This window comes from Simochromis diagramma, unplaced genomic scaffold, assembly GCF_900408965.1.
Source record: "Simochromis diagramma unplaced genomic scaffold, fSimDia1.1 OVJJ01000753.1, whole genome shotgun sequence".
Classification (NCBI taxonomy): Eukaryota; Metazoa; Chordata; class Actinopteri; order Cichliformes; family Cichlidae; genus Simochromis; species Simochromis diagramma.
The window spans coordinates 5,540,861-5,558,212 of record NW_024387523.1 but is presented as its reverse complement, the minus strand read 5'-3'; the positions used below and the strand labels follow the sequence as shown (position 1 = coordinate 5,558,212).

Genomic DNA, 17,352 nt, shown 5'->3' with positions numbered 1-17,352 from the left:
CCTCCACCATGTTTGACAGATTACTTGTGGTGTGCGGATCGATATTGAAATATCGATTCTTCCGATACCAGTAATTTATGTTCTAGAATCGATTCTCATTGATATCGATATTTTAGTACTTTGGGGTAAATTTGTAGTTTTTCATTAACAGGAACACCGTGGAAAGAAACTATGTCATTCGGATTGTCTAAATTGGAAGGAACTACTTCCTCTTGCCTTTCACGGTCATATGCAAACTACTGGCCTGCGCACTCACGCTGAGTGTGAACGGAGTCATGTGTGGACGTATTTTACCTCCACAAACGACCGAGACGTGGTTTGCGATACATGTGGCAAGACAGTGAGGTGTTGTGGCAACACCACTAACCTAGTCAAACACCTCAGAGTAAATCATATCACAGAATATGACGAGCTTATGTTGAGGCGAACTGAAGAGGAGGAGAGGGACAGGTGCTGCTAGGGGAGTCAGACGTCTCTGGCGGAGTCCTTTAGTGCTGCAGGCAGGCAACGTGTTGAAATAGCACAAAACTTCAGATTTTTTATTTATGCATTTATGCATTCTACATTATTAAGCAATATGAACAAGTAGTCTGATGTCCTGTAATCATTATGAAGCTATATTATTCCGATTACATAATACAATTATATATTGTATTATGAAATACAATGAAACATTAAGTTTTTGTACAGAGTATCGGTATCGGATCAGTATCATCGATACCACTCTGAATTCATCAGAAAGGAAACCAGTGGTATCGCACATCACTATATGCTTCAGTTCATGAGCCGTTTCTCTCCGTCTCCATGCTTTTCTCTTCCCATTGTACGAGCTTGTTTTGGTTTCATCTGTCTCAAAAAAAATTTTTTCTGAATCATGCAGGCTCCTTTGGGTGTTTTCTGGAAAAAATGCGAGCTTCTTTTTAGCATTAAACACAAAAGGCATTAGAAAGGTCTACAAAGCTATTCAATCCCACATTTAGATTTGGGGATCTGGTCAGCCTGTTTGTTTTACTTTATTTTACAGAAGTTTTTGGATTTTCCTGCTATTTCTGAAAATAACAACAACATGTAAATATGTATGTAAAATTAGCACCTTGGGGGCCAAACTGAAAAGATAACTTACAGAAAACACTCTACTTGCTGTAAATACTAAATCACCTTTCAAATTAACACATTCAGGATCACAGTCCTCATATTTCACATTTCACAGATTTTTGTTGTCTTGGTTTTTTAAAAAAGTTTCTTGTCACAAAAGTTTTTATTTGCTTCATTTAATTCTGACAAGTTTTACCAGCCACTTGTAAAATGCTGCCCCCTAGAGGTGAAGGTGTTACTCACAATCCACAGAAAATCTGGAGGTCGTGTCTCCAGAAATTTTGAGTATAAGTTGTTACATTTTCTGCATTCTGATAATTTTTGTTTTTTGGACTGATTTGTAAGTTTTCTAAAGGATAACTGTCCCAGAGAGAACTGATGCAGGCATGGAGACAACATCCGTTTTACTGTGATGTAACAGCGCTGACCACTGCAGCACCGTGCTGCCTCACAATCTTCATGTTGCTTTAAAACAACTATTCTCAACTTTAATCCTTTAAATTTTTCACTATGCACATGCTGACATAATTCACTATTTCTTCTTTTATTTGCTCTTTACTTCTTTTATGCACTAATTTTAATTGATTTCTGTCCATATTCAAAGCTTTCTGCATTTTCAAAACATGCCACACGGACGCCATCTGTGATGGTTTTAACGTGTTTGCTTCTTCGTCTCAGCTCCGTTACTGAGGCTGGCTGAGACCAAGTATCACAGGCTCGCTGTGTGGTAGCCTGGGAGTGAACACAAATGCAGGACTCTGGAGACTGAACATAAACTCAACAAAGCAGCTTCATTGCTGTACTCACAAACTCAAACAATACAAAATACAAAACTAAGTAAACTAGGAAACTGACTACAAAGAAACACAGGACGGCCGAGAGAGGACATAGCATTAGGGGAGGACTGATAATGATGTGATAAAAGAAAGGAGGGAAACTGAGGACTCAAATACACACATGAGGTAAGAGTGGAGACACCTTGGGAACAAAATTCAGCTAAGGAACCAAGAAGCAAAACTGACTATCAAAATAAGACAGGAAACAGATGTCAATTGTTTTAATTCCCATTAATTTAGTTTCTTGTTCCTGGAAACTTTCTTCTTGTTACTGGACTTACTCGGTGTGGTTTCTTTTCAGCAGTTTGACCACAGAGCCTTGACTCACAGGTTCTCTTCTAATGATGTTGAGATGTATAACTCTGGGAAGCACTAAAGTGGGTTCTTAAAAGCTGATTTCTTACATTCCAGTTCAATTCTTGTCCAGAAAGGTTTTTTATTTTTTTATTTATTTTTTTTGTACCAGTGTCATCAATGTTTATTCATCTTTACCCAGCTGAGGAGTTTATTACAGTAGATAATATGACAGCATGTAGAGTTTTTTGCTTTACTTTTCAGCAAAACAATCCAGCTTTAGTGAGACAGAATTGATAATAATGTGCTTTTTAAATTTTTGGTCTATTTTGGTTGTTTTTCTAATTTTTCATCAGCTCTACCATTGCTAGCAGTCTTATTTGGTCATTTTGTGTCTCTTTATAATACAGTCTATAATATTGTAGCGGGCTAAGGGGAGGAGCCACTAGCCCAAAGACTCATGGGACTGTTCACGTGACATTCACAAGTTAATGATCTATTATACATTAACATGTTATTGTTAATGTATAACATTATTGCAGCTGTTTGTTCTGTATTGAGTGTGGCCAGCAATGGACACCATGACTGAGACTGCTGCACCCGTTAATGACCTCTGACCGCTGTTCTTGGATGTTCCTAATAAAACTGCATTTCTGTAGCTGAGCAGTGTAAAGAACACAGGAACTGCAGGTCTAAAATAAAGCTCTACATCTTCTACTTTGCTGAAGTTTGCCACAATATGGTTTGGTTGTGTTTTTTCTGTGCATTTGCTTTTATTTTTGCATGTTTTTATGACTGAGCGGCATCTCATATAGCTGTGCTTTTGTGTTCTTTGACAGATGTTTTGCATGTATTTGTGTTTAGTTTGCATCTCTTTCTGCTATTTTTCTCTTTTTGGTGTTGTTTTCATTTCAAGGTTTGCGTTGTGTTTCTTTATTACCAGTTTGTGCTGTGGGTGTCTGACTGCTTGTGTTCTTGTTGCGGCTTGCTGATGTTGTTCTGCAGATGTTAATGGTTCGGTGTGTCTTTTTCCAATTCTTTTGTATTTGGAGTGTCTTTGCACATTGTTGTGTTTTTGCATCTTTGGTGTCTTTTCTGTTACTTTGTTTTTCTAAAAATCCCCTTTAAGGTAACTTTTAACACCTTTTGTGTGTCTTTGGAGAGAGAGTTCAATCTGTCAAGATCTGCAAGGCAGATCGTCAAGAGATGAGAAGTGTGGACCCAAGTGCAAGCACTGATAACTGAGTAACTGGATGAGTTTATTTCCAGGGCAAGGTGAAGCAGAAAACAAAACTAGAGCATGGCAGGGAACTAAATTTAACAAAGCCTAAACTGGGAGCAGCTACAAAACAATAATACAGAGGAACAAAAAAAAACCTGGACGATGGAGAGGAGTCCAACAGGGTTCACACAGGAGACAGACAAACCAGGACCTGATAGAGGCCAACACAAGGCTTAAATACACAGAGGGATAACAAGGGAATGAGCCACAGAAGGAGAGCACAGCTGGGAACAATCAGACATGACGAGACCATGGGGAAGAAAAACTCAATACACTGACATAAGACACAGCCCTTCACAATAAAACAGGAAATACACAAAGACGCAGACCAGAGTTGGAGAGAAAACCACTGAGGAGCACGAGGGAGAGCACAGACATGATGAGCTGGGGAGACATGGAATAACACACATGGAGGGGAAACCCAATAAACTAAACTTAGGACTGATAGAATAACTCCAAGAACAGCAAATGAACTTAACATGATACAGAAACACAAGGAAACAAAGAACGTTGGGTCAAAATGACCCAGGACCATGACAAGGGGGTTATTGAGCTTTCTTTTGTTAGATAATAAACATCACATGAAAACTGAGTCTAGTTTAAAGAGTAAAGAGTAAAGAGTAAATGCAAAGAGGAGTGTCCTGCTGGGTTCTCCATCCACGGATCATTTTACACTAATAGCCAAAGCTTTTTCCAGATTCAGTGTCTGTCCATGGAGGCCAAATGGGGCCAGCACCACCAGGGTACATTAAGGGATTATATGATCTGTCTTCACTTAAAAACACTAAGCAAAGGGGTTTAAGTCAACAGGTGTATACATTCCTAACAAAACAAATCCTATAATACTGAATGATTATTGGTTGTTAAGTTTGTTGACAATAATTCACAGGAGAAGAAATTAAAAATAATCTGTCTGAAGTGCACTGTGCTCACCAGCCACTTTCCCACCGTTCAGCTGCTGACTAACAGCAAATATTTAATCAGCTATTAGGAGAAGAAGGTGATTTAAGTGACTTTGAACATGGCATTGTTGTTGGTGTCAGATAGGCTGGTTTGAGTATCTAAGAAACTGCTGATCTGCTGGGATTTTTCCACACAGTCATGTGATGTGGTAGATTGGTATCACCTGCATATTAACTCACCCTCAAATTTGCTGTGGGAAATGGGAGCTAATTTAAGAGTGGTTTTTTGTGTGTGTTTCACAGTTGCTGTGGGCTGGGTTAATTGAAGGCAGGTGTTTTGATAACAGTCACGCTCAAGTACACTTATATTCCAAACTGCTGTAAATATTTCCTGTCACTCTGGTATGTTATTTAGTCCAGACTTACAATGGTTTAGATTAAAATGTTTATAGCAGCCATTCTGTTAGTTATATAATTAAGATTCAGTTGAATTTCTTGTTATATTTTCTGTCTTTGCAGGCCAGAGCCTACTATATGCTGCAGAGTTGGCTTCCTGAGGCCGGGGTGACTGTGGTCCTACTCTGTAGAGAGTGCTGGGTGTGTGAGGACAACTGTCCCCTGTTGATGTTGTCTATATGTCGAGGGTAGATGATTTGTGGCACGGTTGGCCCCAGCTTTGGAATGTGGTTTTTATCCCTTTGCAAGTGGGACACTTCCTTTTTTATGTGATTAATCTTGTAGCTGGGGTTGTTTCACATTGACCTCAGGGAGTTCATTAATAAATGTAATGTCAGCTCAAACTGGTTTATTGAACAGTGGGTTCATTGTACTCAAATGATCTCCAAAGCCATTAGCTCTCACTCCAATGGGGCACCTTGGGGATGTGGTGGAACAGGATATTCACATCATGGATGTGCAGCTGACCAATCTGCAGCAGCTGTGTGATGCTATCATATCAATATGAGCTGTAGACTTTCTTGCACTTCACTGGGGGGCATTCAAGAGTCATGGAAAGTCAGGTGAGGATGTAAAACCATCTGTGGGGAAAACAAAACCAAAAACAGTACTCTGCTCTAAGCTGTATCTGGTTATTTCTGAGAGATTAGCATGCTACAGCACAGGTCATCCTTACAAAAGAAACGCTCCAAGCCCAAAAGAGGAAAAACCTGCAGATTCACACTGTTTATATGATCCTTAAGAAAACCTTCACCCATTCATGATTAGTCAACAGTTGAGATGCTAACTTTACTATTTTGTAGTTTATGCATAAGTGACCCATGCATGAATGGATTAACTTCTTCTAACCCAGACCATCCCAAAGTGTGGGGGCGGTATGAAAAGGGGGGGGAACCAAAACGCTTGGACATTGCTAGCACGGGGCGCCCACAGAAACGCAAAGCAGGAGATGAAGCATAGCTGAATATGTTTCCAAACCAACTTCATTCTAAGCCAAAGACTAGAAAATATGGTGAAGCATATCTTCCATTTGGCTTCACCTGCAGAATTGGTTTTCCCTGTGGCGGGAGCAGCGCTGGGCTGTTCAAATCACGGACAAACAGTATCCCACAGCTGTTTATGTTTTTAAACCCATTTTGCACAGAGAAGCATTTTTTTGAAAAATGTATTGATAGCAATGTTGAATATTATTACACATGGGGGGGGAAAAAACAACTACACGTAAAATAATGACACCTTGACGCCTCTGCCTTTGTAAATGGAGGGACAGTAACTGCGTGTGTGTATATGTAAGCGTGTAAAAACTGAAGATAGTCAGATTAACAGTATTCTGTCTCTATCTGCCATTCTGCAATTCATCTCATGTAAACAATAACGTGGCGCACAGCTGACGTGAAAAAAGGCACATACCTTTGACGTTGCGTGACGAACTCTGTATTCCTCGTCCACACGTAAATGCAAAAAAAGAGTTTTAAAAAAAAATCTCCATTTTCGGTGATTCGAAACGCCGTTTACGTGTGGACGAAACAGCTGCGTTTTCAAATTTCCTATGATGGGATTGTACTAACCACCATTATTCATGATTTTTATAGGTTAAACAGACGGCATGGATAAAAGGTCAACAAATTTGGCACTGGATTTTTTTTTTCCATACCACACTTCGCAAGACTGGATGTAGTGATGTGTTTCCCTATTATAAATTAACAGATTTAACAGGCAACAGAAAACAAAACAAAGAAAATTAAAAAGAACTTGGAGTTAGATTGTTATACTTAACAGCAGTAAATGTATTTTTTTTAAAGACCATTAATATGGAGTTGTCACTGAAGTTGTGCAAGATCTCTTTTTTTTATTTATTAAATTTCATTTCAATTATTGTTTGATTTCAAAGCAAACAGGATAAATCACAGGAGATAATATACTGATTAACTATGGATTCAAGCAGTTTGAGTATTGAGGCATATCACAAAGAACTACATCTCCCAGAAGCTCCACAGGGAGGCCAGGAGAGCAGCAAAGAGAGCCACAGTGAGTGGGAGCTGGATGGAAGTGGCTCCGTTACACACGTCTGTGTTACAACACTGGAAAGAGGTGCTGTAGGCCACACTGAGGATGGAGCCGTTCAGCGACGTCCCGCACAGATCCGACTCCAGGCAGCCGCGGGTGTGCAGCTTCAGCCCCCCAGCAGCGCTGAACACTGCAAGGACCGGAAGCAGACGATGAGTAAATATGCAGCGCAGTTTTATCTGCTCCCTAAAACAGCACCTGCTGTTCTGTTTCATAAACCTTCTGGGAAACGTTTTTTAAAATAAAAGTGCAAAACTTTCAGTCAATACCGGCTGATTATCAGCTGAACCTTCTGTCTTCCACAGCCTGCAAACCTTATAACTTTAAAGGGAACCTAGTTTGTTTAATTAATGTAGACTGTTTCAAAGGTTCAGACTGTCCCATGGTAGCATTTTGTCAGGGGGCTGAACCAGTGACACAGCATTTTATATTGTATTTTTTATTTCTTGTGTTATTTTTAGTTAAGGTTTGTTATGTTATCATCAAGGTCCCTTTAGTTTTGAGTCTTACCAAAGTTGTATCTAAGCACATCAAACATTTACACACTCAAATTCCGATGGATACATCGGGGACAACTTGGAGTTCAGTGTTTAGCTCAAGTATACACTGTGACTAAAGGAGCCAGGGGATGGAAACTGCCAATCTTCCAGTTCCTTTCAGGCGGTATGAACTCTGGGTGTGAACAAAAGGCTTGGAGGCATTTAAATAATTATTGGCAAGTGACTATGACATCTGCCTCTTGAAATGGTAACTGTGTAAATATTTTCAAATAGTTCCTTGTATGGACGTTTGTTTCCACCACAGAAAAAACAAAAAACATTTCATGCCACACTTAAGTCAGAATTTCGGCTCATTATCTCAGATAATTACTCCACTTTTCGTGCCTTTTTGATAGCAATAAGTTATTCAGGTTATTCAGTGGTGGAAACAAGCTTCCATACGACGTCAAGTTTTCTGATCTGACTAAAATTTTCTTTGGCTAAAGTTTTTTGGTTTTGTTTTTGTTTTTTTTTAACACGGAGCTGCTGCACACCCAAAGATGTATCTCTGTTTTGTACTGGGCTTTAGTATTTGACAGGCAACCCTAATTTTTTTAATGTAATAATTTCACCTGAAATATTTGATTTTGTTCAATCAACCTTTGTCATTCGAACAAAGACGGAAAGTATTTCTGTTTTTCCTTATGTGTTTCCTCAGTTCTGAGCTTTCTCTGTCTGAATACCTTCACAATAGAGGAAAAAAAAGTTTCCTTACGTGCATCTCCTCTGAAGCAGCTCTGATTTGTATTAGTACAAGTGACATCTTTTGATAGGAAGCATGTTCCAAAGATGCCAATGGGACACTGACGACAGGTCAGGCATTGTGCTGTGAAGTGGGGGAAAAACAGCAGAGGGATCAGGTTTCAGTCAGTCCACAGTTTCATCTGTTTGCCTCTGTTAATAGTGGAGGAAGCATTTCCCCAAAAACAAATTAAAAAAATACATCACAAAAAAAAATGTATTTTACAAGTAAACGTTCCACAATGAAAGAAATACAGTTAAGTAAAAGATCAGACAACTGAGAGCAAAATAGACCCATCATGTTAAGTGGCTTCATTCAGAATGCCATAATGAAGTAGTTTTTAAACCTATGTTGTCTTTGTGCAATCTAAGAATTCAACTACTTTAACTACTTTATCATTTTTAAAGTCTCTTCTTAAATTTTTCTTTAACAAAAAGACTTTTTAATAATTACTTTTTAAAAGCCCAACCTTTTCTGTGATTTTATTTTTTTAAATGTCTTTCTGTAAAGCGCTTTTATAACTTTGTTTAAAAAGTTCTGTATAAGAAATGATTATTATTATTATTATTACTTGTTTGTTATTTAATTATTAAATTTTTATTTTGTGTTTTTAGTCTTAAATGATTAGAAGACATGTTTCCTCGTTGAGAAATGATGAGGAACTTTTTAAGGAATCAACTGTAAAGTCCACAGGACCAAAGCTGTGGACTTTCTGGCTTTTTTCCCCCTCCCCTAAACATCGATGTTCAGGAACAATCATTTCCTTATAGCCGCAACCTAAAAGTTCAGGTACTTTTAAGTTGGGGCACTTACAGTTCTCTTATCTCAGCCCGTGCATCTCAGTCATCTACAACAAAAAAGATTGTTGAGAATAAAGTAGAAATTTTGAGATTAAACCTGAAATTCTATTTTGAGAAAAACGTAGACGGAGATTACAGAGGTTTCAAGACAAACTGAAAGTGTATATGAGATGGTGGAATCGTACTTCAGAATAAGTGTTAGTTACAATGTGAAATATTTCTCTTTTAGGACATAGAAGCAATGTGTTGACAAGTACATTTATGCTCAAGGGATGACGCAGAAAGCCAGATCTGGTCAGAAGGAAAGTAAAACCACACAAACTTGGAAGGGCTGGTCAGTGGACAGATGTGCAGATATCAGTGCAAGTAAAGAGGATGTATGCTGAATCACGAGACACGATAAGACAGCTGATTAATTTGTTTCGTGACTCATCTACACAGGGCATATTTTCTTTCTTAATGTGACCCTAATAACCATATAATTATAATTATCTCATTGTTCTGAAGGCAGGGACTGTGATGCAGTTTTCTGCCTAGCCACTAGAGGGCGCGACCGTTTTGTGGGTAATGTTTGACTGGGATGAAAAATGGTGTTCATGGAGGCAGTGTGAATCACAAGTTATGCTCGGGAGCAGTTTATGTGGGTTCAATGAGAGTGTGCGTCCATAAGACTGAACCACACACACACACACACACACACACACACACGCTAAATCTGCCATTAAAGAGCTGAACGATCATCCCCTGCGATCACCACCGTAGAACTGAACCTCATATCAGAAATCATCATAGCACTCATAGTCAATATAAGTCATCTATTTTCTTACTTTAATTCTAAAATCTGGGATGTTTTGAATTTCCTGGGACTGCTGGTGGTCTCTGGTCCAACATCAAAAATAAAAACTGAAATATTATGCTGTGATTTTACGGGGATTTTAAAAACTGTTTGGGAATCCACCATTTGCTAAAATAAACCCAACCTCTTAATTTTGATGCTTTCTGTAACTTACCTGCTGCGATGAAGGCACCCAAGACAATTGTCGCTTTCCAAAAATTATTCATCATTCACACAAGTCTTCTTAAAATAACTAGGTTAGGTCCGAGTTACGTGTGCGTGTGTCAGGTGAATTTAGAGAAAACAATTTGCAACATTTAAACAATGGCTTGACTTAAAAGGAACATGCAGGAATGTAGTTTATCAGGTTTTTTTGTTCCAACAGCAACTCTCCAGCCAATTATCTAAAACGTCACAAGCATTCACAGGAAAAAATTAAAATCAATTTCTCAAAAGGTAATTCGGAGCACAAACACCTTTTAGTATTTGTTCACCAGATTTCATGGACTTTAAAATGCTAACTGTTAATACTAATTACATCTTTTCTATTGTGTATTCACTCATTTCCTGCGCTACATCATAGGTGCAGTAAAACAGATATTCTACACAGTATACAGAAGTTTAGTCAATGAACAAAGTAAAGAAACAAAACAAAACCCTGCATTAAAAACAAAGAAGTTATGTCTTGATGCATGCTCAGTCATCCAGGTAAGTAAATCCCAAAAGATTGACTGTTCATCTGGATGTAGCCATTCCCCAACTCTCTGTGAATTTCCCAACCCAATTTCCTTTGGGGTCAACCTTCAGGATCAATAAAGTTTTATTGAATTGAATTGAATTGATCAGTGGTTGTTGATCAATGGTCATGGGAATTTGCATATGAATGATCAATGAATCGACCTCACGGCACATTGTTCATTCAGGGGTTACAGTTTCAGTCATTGTGCGAAGGTACTGTTTATAAGATTGGGGAAACATGCAGTCAACTTAGACTGAAGAAGTCACTTGAATGAGTGACGCAAAGTTTCTCCCACTGACAATACTACTTCCAGATGAACACAACCAACCTTTTGGGAAAGAAGAAAACAGTTTTTATTTTTGCTGCTTGTTTTTGGCTTCAGAAGGCCCACGGGCTACAGACGGCTGCCAGGCATGCGCCCAATGCAGCGGCGAGAGGAAGGTGGGCAGATGAAGCTCCGTTACATTGGTCAGTGGTGCAGCACTTCCTAGTTAGGGTGTAGGTGATTCCCAGCAGGGATCCTTTTTCTGTTTGGTTGCAGAGAGACGAAGACACGCAGCCCTGATTTTGTAAAGTCATCCACTTACTGATGTCAAAGTCTAAAAAGAGGAAAAACAAGCATGATTTTTACAGATTATTCTCAGATTCTACTTTATTCCACTGAAGTCTAAGTTGTGTAAGGTTGTGCTGAGATTCTGAATGATTTGCCCTTTTGGATACATTTAAATAAAGACAATCAGAAAAAATGGTTGCAGATTGCTGGATAGTAACCACTGTTTTAATATTTCAGCATTTTTGTATTTTAACTTATATATTTGCTTCATAGTGTGGTGCTTTTTATATTTGTTTGGCATGTGAAAAATTGCAGGCTTGAGTGCAGCTGGAAACATAAATCCACTTTACGGTGGCTCAGAAAGCCGATCATGCCTTAAACCTGCTTGGTGACCTCTTGTGACATGAGAGCAGCTGCAACCTTATTTAATGTTTTCATTGTGAAATATTTAGGCTCAAATAAAAGTAAGAAATTATGAACAATTAAAATGGTCTGCATTTGTATAGCACTTTACTTAGTCCCTAAGGACCCCAAAGCGCTTTACACTACATTCAGTCATTCACACACTGGTGATGGCAAGCTACATTGTAGCCACAACCACCCTGGGGCGCACTGACAGAGGCAAGGCTGCCAGACACGGGCGCCACCAGGCCCTCTGACCACCACCAGTAGGCAAACATGGGACTAGTGTCTTGCCCAACAAGATTTGGCATGCAGGCAGCCTGGGATCAAACCACCGACCTTCTGATTAGTGGCTGACCTGCTCTGCCACATGAGCTACAGCCACCAATTACCTTGAAGTTGTAAGATATTGGAGGTGTATGTAAGAAAAAACAAAGGTTTTGAGACAAAATCTCAGTGAATCACCGCCTTATCGTGTGAGAGGGCTTTGTGCGTTCCAGTGATTTCAGGAGGTTTGTTGTCAGGGCTAATTTACCCCTGGTAGGGTCTCCTAAGGCAAATTGGTCCTGACAATAAACTATTGAGAAAACACCCATGGGTCCCACTCTAAGTTAATCTCGGGGTAGGGGATAGAGGGCAAGTGTCTTTTGGCCTGGCTTTAGCCTGTGGGCCCCATAACAGCTACATGGGTTCACCTTCTTGTCGGTTCATCACCTGTCGAAGGGACCTTAGGTTCTGGTGAGCTTGTTTGAGCTATGTTCTGCATAATAGTACTGCAGCTTCAAAGTTATTGGTGCCGGTCATGGAGGTAGTGCCTGAGCCTGTCAGGCTTGGTTAACCTGTGGGACTCTGGAGGCAGCTCACGGTTACCGGCAGGCGAAGCAGAGGACAGCTCTGGCAGAGTCAGAAGGAATAACTCAGGTGTGGGAGGAGTTTGACTAGGACATGGAGCAAGACTTTCAGTTGGCCTCAAATTGATTTTGGCAAACCATCAGGTGACTCAGGAGTAAGCGATACTCTTTCACACTGTGTGCAATGGAGGTGATGTGCTGCTGACTTCAGGTGGTAGAAAAAACACTGTCAGGATCTCCTGAATCCCCCTGACATGCCTCCCATACTGAAAGCAAAGTCTGGCGATGATGCATAGGACTTGAAATAAAGCACCAGTTATTCTGCACCGCCACAGTCTTGTTCCATTAAACTGTGAACACTGCAGTATTGGAAGGCTGTAGCTGAAGGTGGAGTTAGTAACAACACAGCCTGGAGCAGACTTTAATCTTTGTGGGACACTCTGCTGTTGTTGGTGTGGCACATTTAAACATTGTGTAACTAAATCCAAACTGCTTGTTTCACAACCAGTCAGAACATCTTCTGGAATGACTCAAGGTTTCATGTAAACCGCAATTTTTGATGGGGTTGTCAGACATACAGGATGAAGTAATTATTCTTCGTGCCAGCCACACCCTGATCTGTGCTTCCAGTACAGGTTTTTCACGCTCCACAGCTTTACACAGGTCTAGGAAACAATTAACAACTCAGTAGGAGAAAGCTACAGGTAAGTGACACTGTCACTGCAGACGCACAAAAATCCAGTGTCCTCACTCATGTCCCTATTGTTTTTGCCTAAAGAAGTCTAAAGATGGAGGTCAGATTTGTTTCTGAAATCAGATCTCTATGACTGGTTCTCTGTTTTGTTATTCGCTGGTCTGCTAATGTTGTGATATGGTTTATTAGAACCCAAACTTGTGTTGTAAGGTGTTTGTCTTACAATGCCCTGAGGTGACTTTTGTGATTTTCGGCTATATAAATAAAACTGAATTGAACTGAGTTGAATTCAAGCCACATTTTGTGGTAAAGCTTACCGGGTTGTGTTGTCTAAACCTAACCAAGGGGCAAATAACAATTTTATTTAAAAGCAGTCTTACAGTTGGTTTAACAGAGGACTCAAACGTCTACCTCTTGTTTTTAATCATTTCTTCAACCAAAACATCCTGTTTTCTTCACCTGACTTCTTAAAGCATTTCTTCTAAAGGTGAATTTCTCCCACTACCCGTGGATTCTCTTCATAGTTTTACATCACGCAGACGTGGCTATGTGCAGCCTCACAACCACACTCCTAAGTTAACCTTAACTTAACCCGTACCCTGCACGTAACCTCTTGACCCGGTTGTTCAAACAGGTGTAATCCAGATACAAATGATCCAATAATCCAGTTTACTTTTGTCCTGGTTGTTCAAAAAGGAACTGAATAGGAACTTTTTGAATGTGATACAGAGATTGCCAGTGCTTTAACAAGGAGCACCAAAATCCATACAAAATAAAATATCCTTAATTAATTATAGTAATTTCGATAGAAACACTTATTTCATGGAATATTTCATTAGTAATGAATTCATTATTTTATACACACCCAGTTTACCTCACCCACGTTGATACAGATGCACTGTACTGCATGAAATAAACAAATGCACCCATGAGTAAGACACAAAAACATGGTTACTGCTGCTCCTGTTAGCTAGCAAAGCAGGTATGACCAGCTGTGAAACATGAACATTTCTCCTTTTTCTCTGCAGTAACACGCTTTCTTCACTGTTTTCTTCATGCTTTTACTCCACTTAGCCTGAAATTAAAACTTGCTTCACTGAGCAAGAAACTAAAAACTGACCAGCAGATGGAAGCAAACCTTAAGAAAATAGACTGAAAATGAGGTTTCACCTTTAAAAGCCTTAATTCATTACATTTTATAATCTATTTTTAGATTATTGCTTTGACTTCCACCACACAGCTCACAGTTTATTTGAAATATTTTCTGTCTTTAGATTAGATTAGATTCAATTTATTGCCATTAAATGTCACTCGTCATTATTTATTTATTATTTTTCTATGCTTAGAGATAAGTTCATGTATTTATTTATTTTAGTTAGTTGTTTATTTATTTGTGTGAAGGGAACATGCAAAGTAAGCATTTCATTGCTCAGCGTAACCATTTTTGGTTTGCGGTGTATATGACAATAAACTTCTAAAATGTTGAATCTTAAAAAAGGATACAACTCACGTTTGGCATCTAATGTGTATACACAATATACACACACATATATACACAAACCATTTATGATTTTAATAAACAAAAACCCAAGTCCTGCATATATATTGTATGTTTGAAATATAATTTAATAGACTTTTATTACAATAAATATATAAGTAAATTTGGTGATAATTTCAAATCATAGCGAATACAGCAGGCAGTTTATAAATTATGATCCCTGTTTGGAATCAAAGAGGATATTGGGTGATATCCAGGTGGCGTTGACCATCTTTTATATACAGTCTATGTTATCACCAGACATCATGCCTTTACCTTAACTCTGGAAGTTAAGGTTTCACCTCTCATTGGAGAAGCTTCTTCAGTTCAGTTCAGAACTGAAGAAGCTTCTCAGACGCTTTTCTTTCCAAGCTCCTTAACTCTGGAATGTACCTGTGGCAATGTGTTTGATGTGCAGACAGAATTCTTCAACTCCTTTTATTCCAGGTCAGAATTCACAGAATCAACCTGCTGATTCGTGTTACTCACCCACTTTTCCCGTGTAGCAACTGAACTGGGTGTTGTTGCAGCTCTCAGTGGAGCTGAACAAGCAGTTAGGTCCAAAACCCGCTGTGCATGTGTTACAAGTCAGAGATTTGCCTGTGAACCAAGGAGGAAGAGAAATTTCAAGAAACTGTTCAGGAAGTTATGACCACAAGTTACTGGAAAATTTATCAAACATAAATCAGATAACTCATTCAATTACCTGATTGTGTTAAGTAATTTTTTTCTAATGGCCTGCATTTGTATAGCGCTTTTCTAGTCCCTAAGGACCCCAAAGCGCTTCACACTACATTCAGTCATTCACCCATTCACACACATTCACACACTGGCGATGGCAAGCTACATTGTAGCCACAGCTGCCCTGGGGCGCACTGACAGAGGCGAGGCTGCCGGACACTGGCGCCACCGGGCCCTCTGACCACCACCAGTAGTTGGTTATATATGCTGGATAACTGCATGTGGGATGATGCACTTACACAAAACACAAAAATTATGTGATAAAAACATTTACAAGACAAAACATGTTTAATGGTAGATATTTAATGACACTGATTTAAATTTAAAAAATCAAAAAGCCATCACTGATTGCAAATATTTTTAATTTGGTTGGTAACTCCCTGACAACCGCTGGTTGCTAGGGAAAAGAAACAGAATGGGTTGGCAAGTGGTTGCTGTTGGTCAGCAGGTGAGGTCAGCTGCAAAGAGGTATGCAGTGCAAGATCTTCTTGCGGTTGCTCTGTTTGTGAGCAGACTACTGTGGACACCCACAGCATGGAAGATGCCAAAACTGTGAAAAGTGTCTTGAAAATAAAAGCTGCACCTTGTGAAATCTGTGTGTGTGTGGCTAAGCTGATCATGATGTGATTGGGAGGTGATGAAACTACAGCGTAAATTTAACTCACACATTCAAATCCACTGTTATACAATCTGTTTATCTGACTTCCAGTAGCCTTCCAGGAAGCACTTGCCAGCCACCTGTGAAATACACAATTTCTCCAAGCAACCGCTGGTTGCCAGGGGTTACTCACCAGTGTCTGGACATGTGTGACTGTAGTTTGTAGTATTAAAAGCAAAAGTACTTTTCTTTTTTACAGGTTATTTTATTATAATTTTTAAATCATTTCATTGCATTTTATTGTTAAAACTACATATCAAAGTTTATGTATATGTGTCATAGGTGGGTCATAAGAAAAAGCCTTGAAATATCCAGATTAAATTAATGAATAAACAAACAAATAAATACATAAAAAAAGAAAAAAGAAAAAAAACATTAGTGAAACATGCAAATATTTAAGTAAAAGCACTTTAAAACTACATTGTACATACTGCAGATGCAGGGTACACACTGGACAGGTGGCCAGTCTGTCACAGCGTAAACACAGATAACGTTCGTACTCATACTCACATCAGTAGCCAAGATAGAATCAGTAACTAACCCCAGAAACTGCTGGTCTCTGGGTTGTGGATCACCCAGAGAGAAGCTCCACACAGGAAGAGCAGACAGTGGATTTGAAACCAGGACCGTCTTACTGTTTCATAACACTTATGCTGAAATGTTGCTAATTTTAATTAAAAGTGTGATAAAATTGTTTGTAACCTGAGAGGTTCAAAGATGTGACCACTTGTGAAAGTAAATTTGTGCTCAAAACAGTTTTTGGTGAAGACATTTTTATATTCTTAAAAAGACTAAAAATGTACAATTGCACCAGCATCTGGTCCATCTTACCTGTAGCAAACAGGGCCATCAGTGCTGCACAGATCCACAGAAGATTTTTCATCTTGCTTTTACACAGTTGAGTGTTTTATTGAGAAATTGCAGATAAAAAGACCAAAAACAAGTTTCCAGATGAGCGCTGGCGATGGTTTCAGATGAGGTTCTTAACTCTGCTCAGCTGCTTATGTGTGGAAAGGCGTATCATCAGGTCCTGAATACAAACAGTAATGTCGGAATATTGTCTGAATGCAGACAATAGATTAATGTTGACACTGATTTCTATTCATCTGCCGATATATTACCTCGCAGCCAACTGAGATCTGTTTGAAGAGGATGAAGCCTATTGAAAAAGGAACACACACAAAAGAGAGAAAAAAAGATCAGTGGAGTCTCACTGTGTTTGAACCTTTGCAAACTGGGAAATATTTAAAACCAGTATCATCATTTTCCTATAATGCATTTGGTTTTATAAAGAACAATGCCCAGTGCACTCCTTTCATTCTCATGATA

The 17,352-nt window shown here is 39.1% G+C and overlaps 2 protein-coding genes and 1 long non-coding RNA gene across 4 annotated transcripts; 1 reads left to right on the top strand and 2 right to left on the bottom strand.

Annotated features, from left to right (window-relative positions):
• The first annotated feature begins 4,607 nt into the window (after positions 1-4,607).
• LOC120727102 lies at positions 4,608-8,159 on the top strand. Of its 2 annotated transcripts, none has more exons than XR_005694427.1 (3): positions 4,608-4,811; positions 4,929-5,428; positions 6,458-8,159. It is a non-coding gene; the product is annotated as an uncharacterized LOC120727102 (long non-coding RNA). The 2 variants fall into 2 exon arrangements; XR_005694426.1 differs by having other exon boundaries at positions 4,627-4,811; positions 4,929-5,006.
• On the bottom strand, positions 6,695-10,579 carry lye (lymphocyte antigen-6, epidermis). The gene is made up of 3 exons (XM_040021248.1): positions 10,024-10,579; positions 8,187-8,297; positions 6,695-7,062 (listed from the first exon to the last, which is right to left on the bottom strand). The coding sequence occupies exons 1-3, from the start codon at positions 10,076-10,078 to the stop codon at positions 6,839-6,841; spliced, it is 390 nt and encodes a 129-aa protein (XP_039877182.1). The 5' UTR covers positions 10,079-10,579; the 3' UTR covers positions 6,695-6,838.
• A 31-nt stretch (positions 10,580-10,610) lies between these two features.
• On the bottom strand, positions 10,611-17,084 carry LOC120727100 (sperm acrosome membrane-associated protein 4-like). The gene is made up of 3 exons (XM_040021247.1): positions 16,855-17,084; positions 15,114-15,224; positions 10,611-11,186 (listed from the first exon to the last, which is right to left on the bottom strand). Exons 1-3 carry the CDS (start codon positions 16,904-16,906, stop codon positions 10,966-10,968), a joined length of 384 nt encoding a protein of 127 aa, XP_039877181.1. The 5' UTR covers positions 16,907-17,084; the 3' UTR covers positions 10,611-10,965.
• Between the last annotated feature and the right edge of the window lie 268 nt (positions 17,085-17,352).

Coding starts and splice junctions, on each gene's coding strand:
- lye (XM_040021248.1), bottom strand. CDS start 10,078: ATGATGAATAATTTTTGGAAAGCGACAATTGTCTTGGGTGCCTTCATC. Junction 8,298..10,023: donor GGGTGCCTTCATCGCAGCAG/GTAAGTTACAGA, acceptor CCCACTTCACAG/CACAATGCCTGACCTGTCGT. Junction 7,063..8,186: donor CTGCTTCAGAGGAGATGCAC/GTAAGGAAACTT, acceptor CGGTCCTTGCAG/TGTTCAGCGCTGCTGGGGGG.
- LOC120727100 (XM_040021247.1), bottom strand. CDS start 16,906: ATGAAAAATCTTCTGTGGATCTGTGCAGCACTGATGGCCCTGTTTGCT. Junction 15,225..16,854: donor GATGGCCCTGTTTGCTACAG/GTAAGATGGACC, acceptor CTTGGTTCACAG/GCAAATCTCTGACTTGTAAC. Junction 11,187..15,113: donor TTGCTACACGGGAAAAGTGG/GTGAGTAACACG, acceptor TCCTCTTTTTAG/ACTTTGACATCAGTAAGTGG.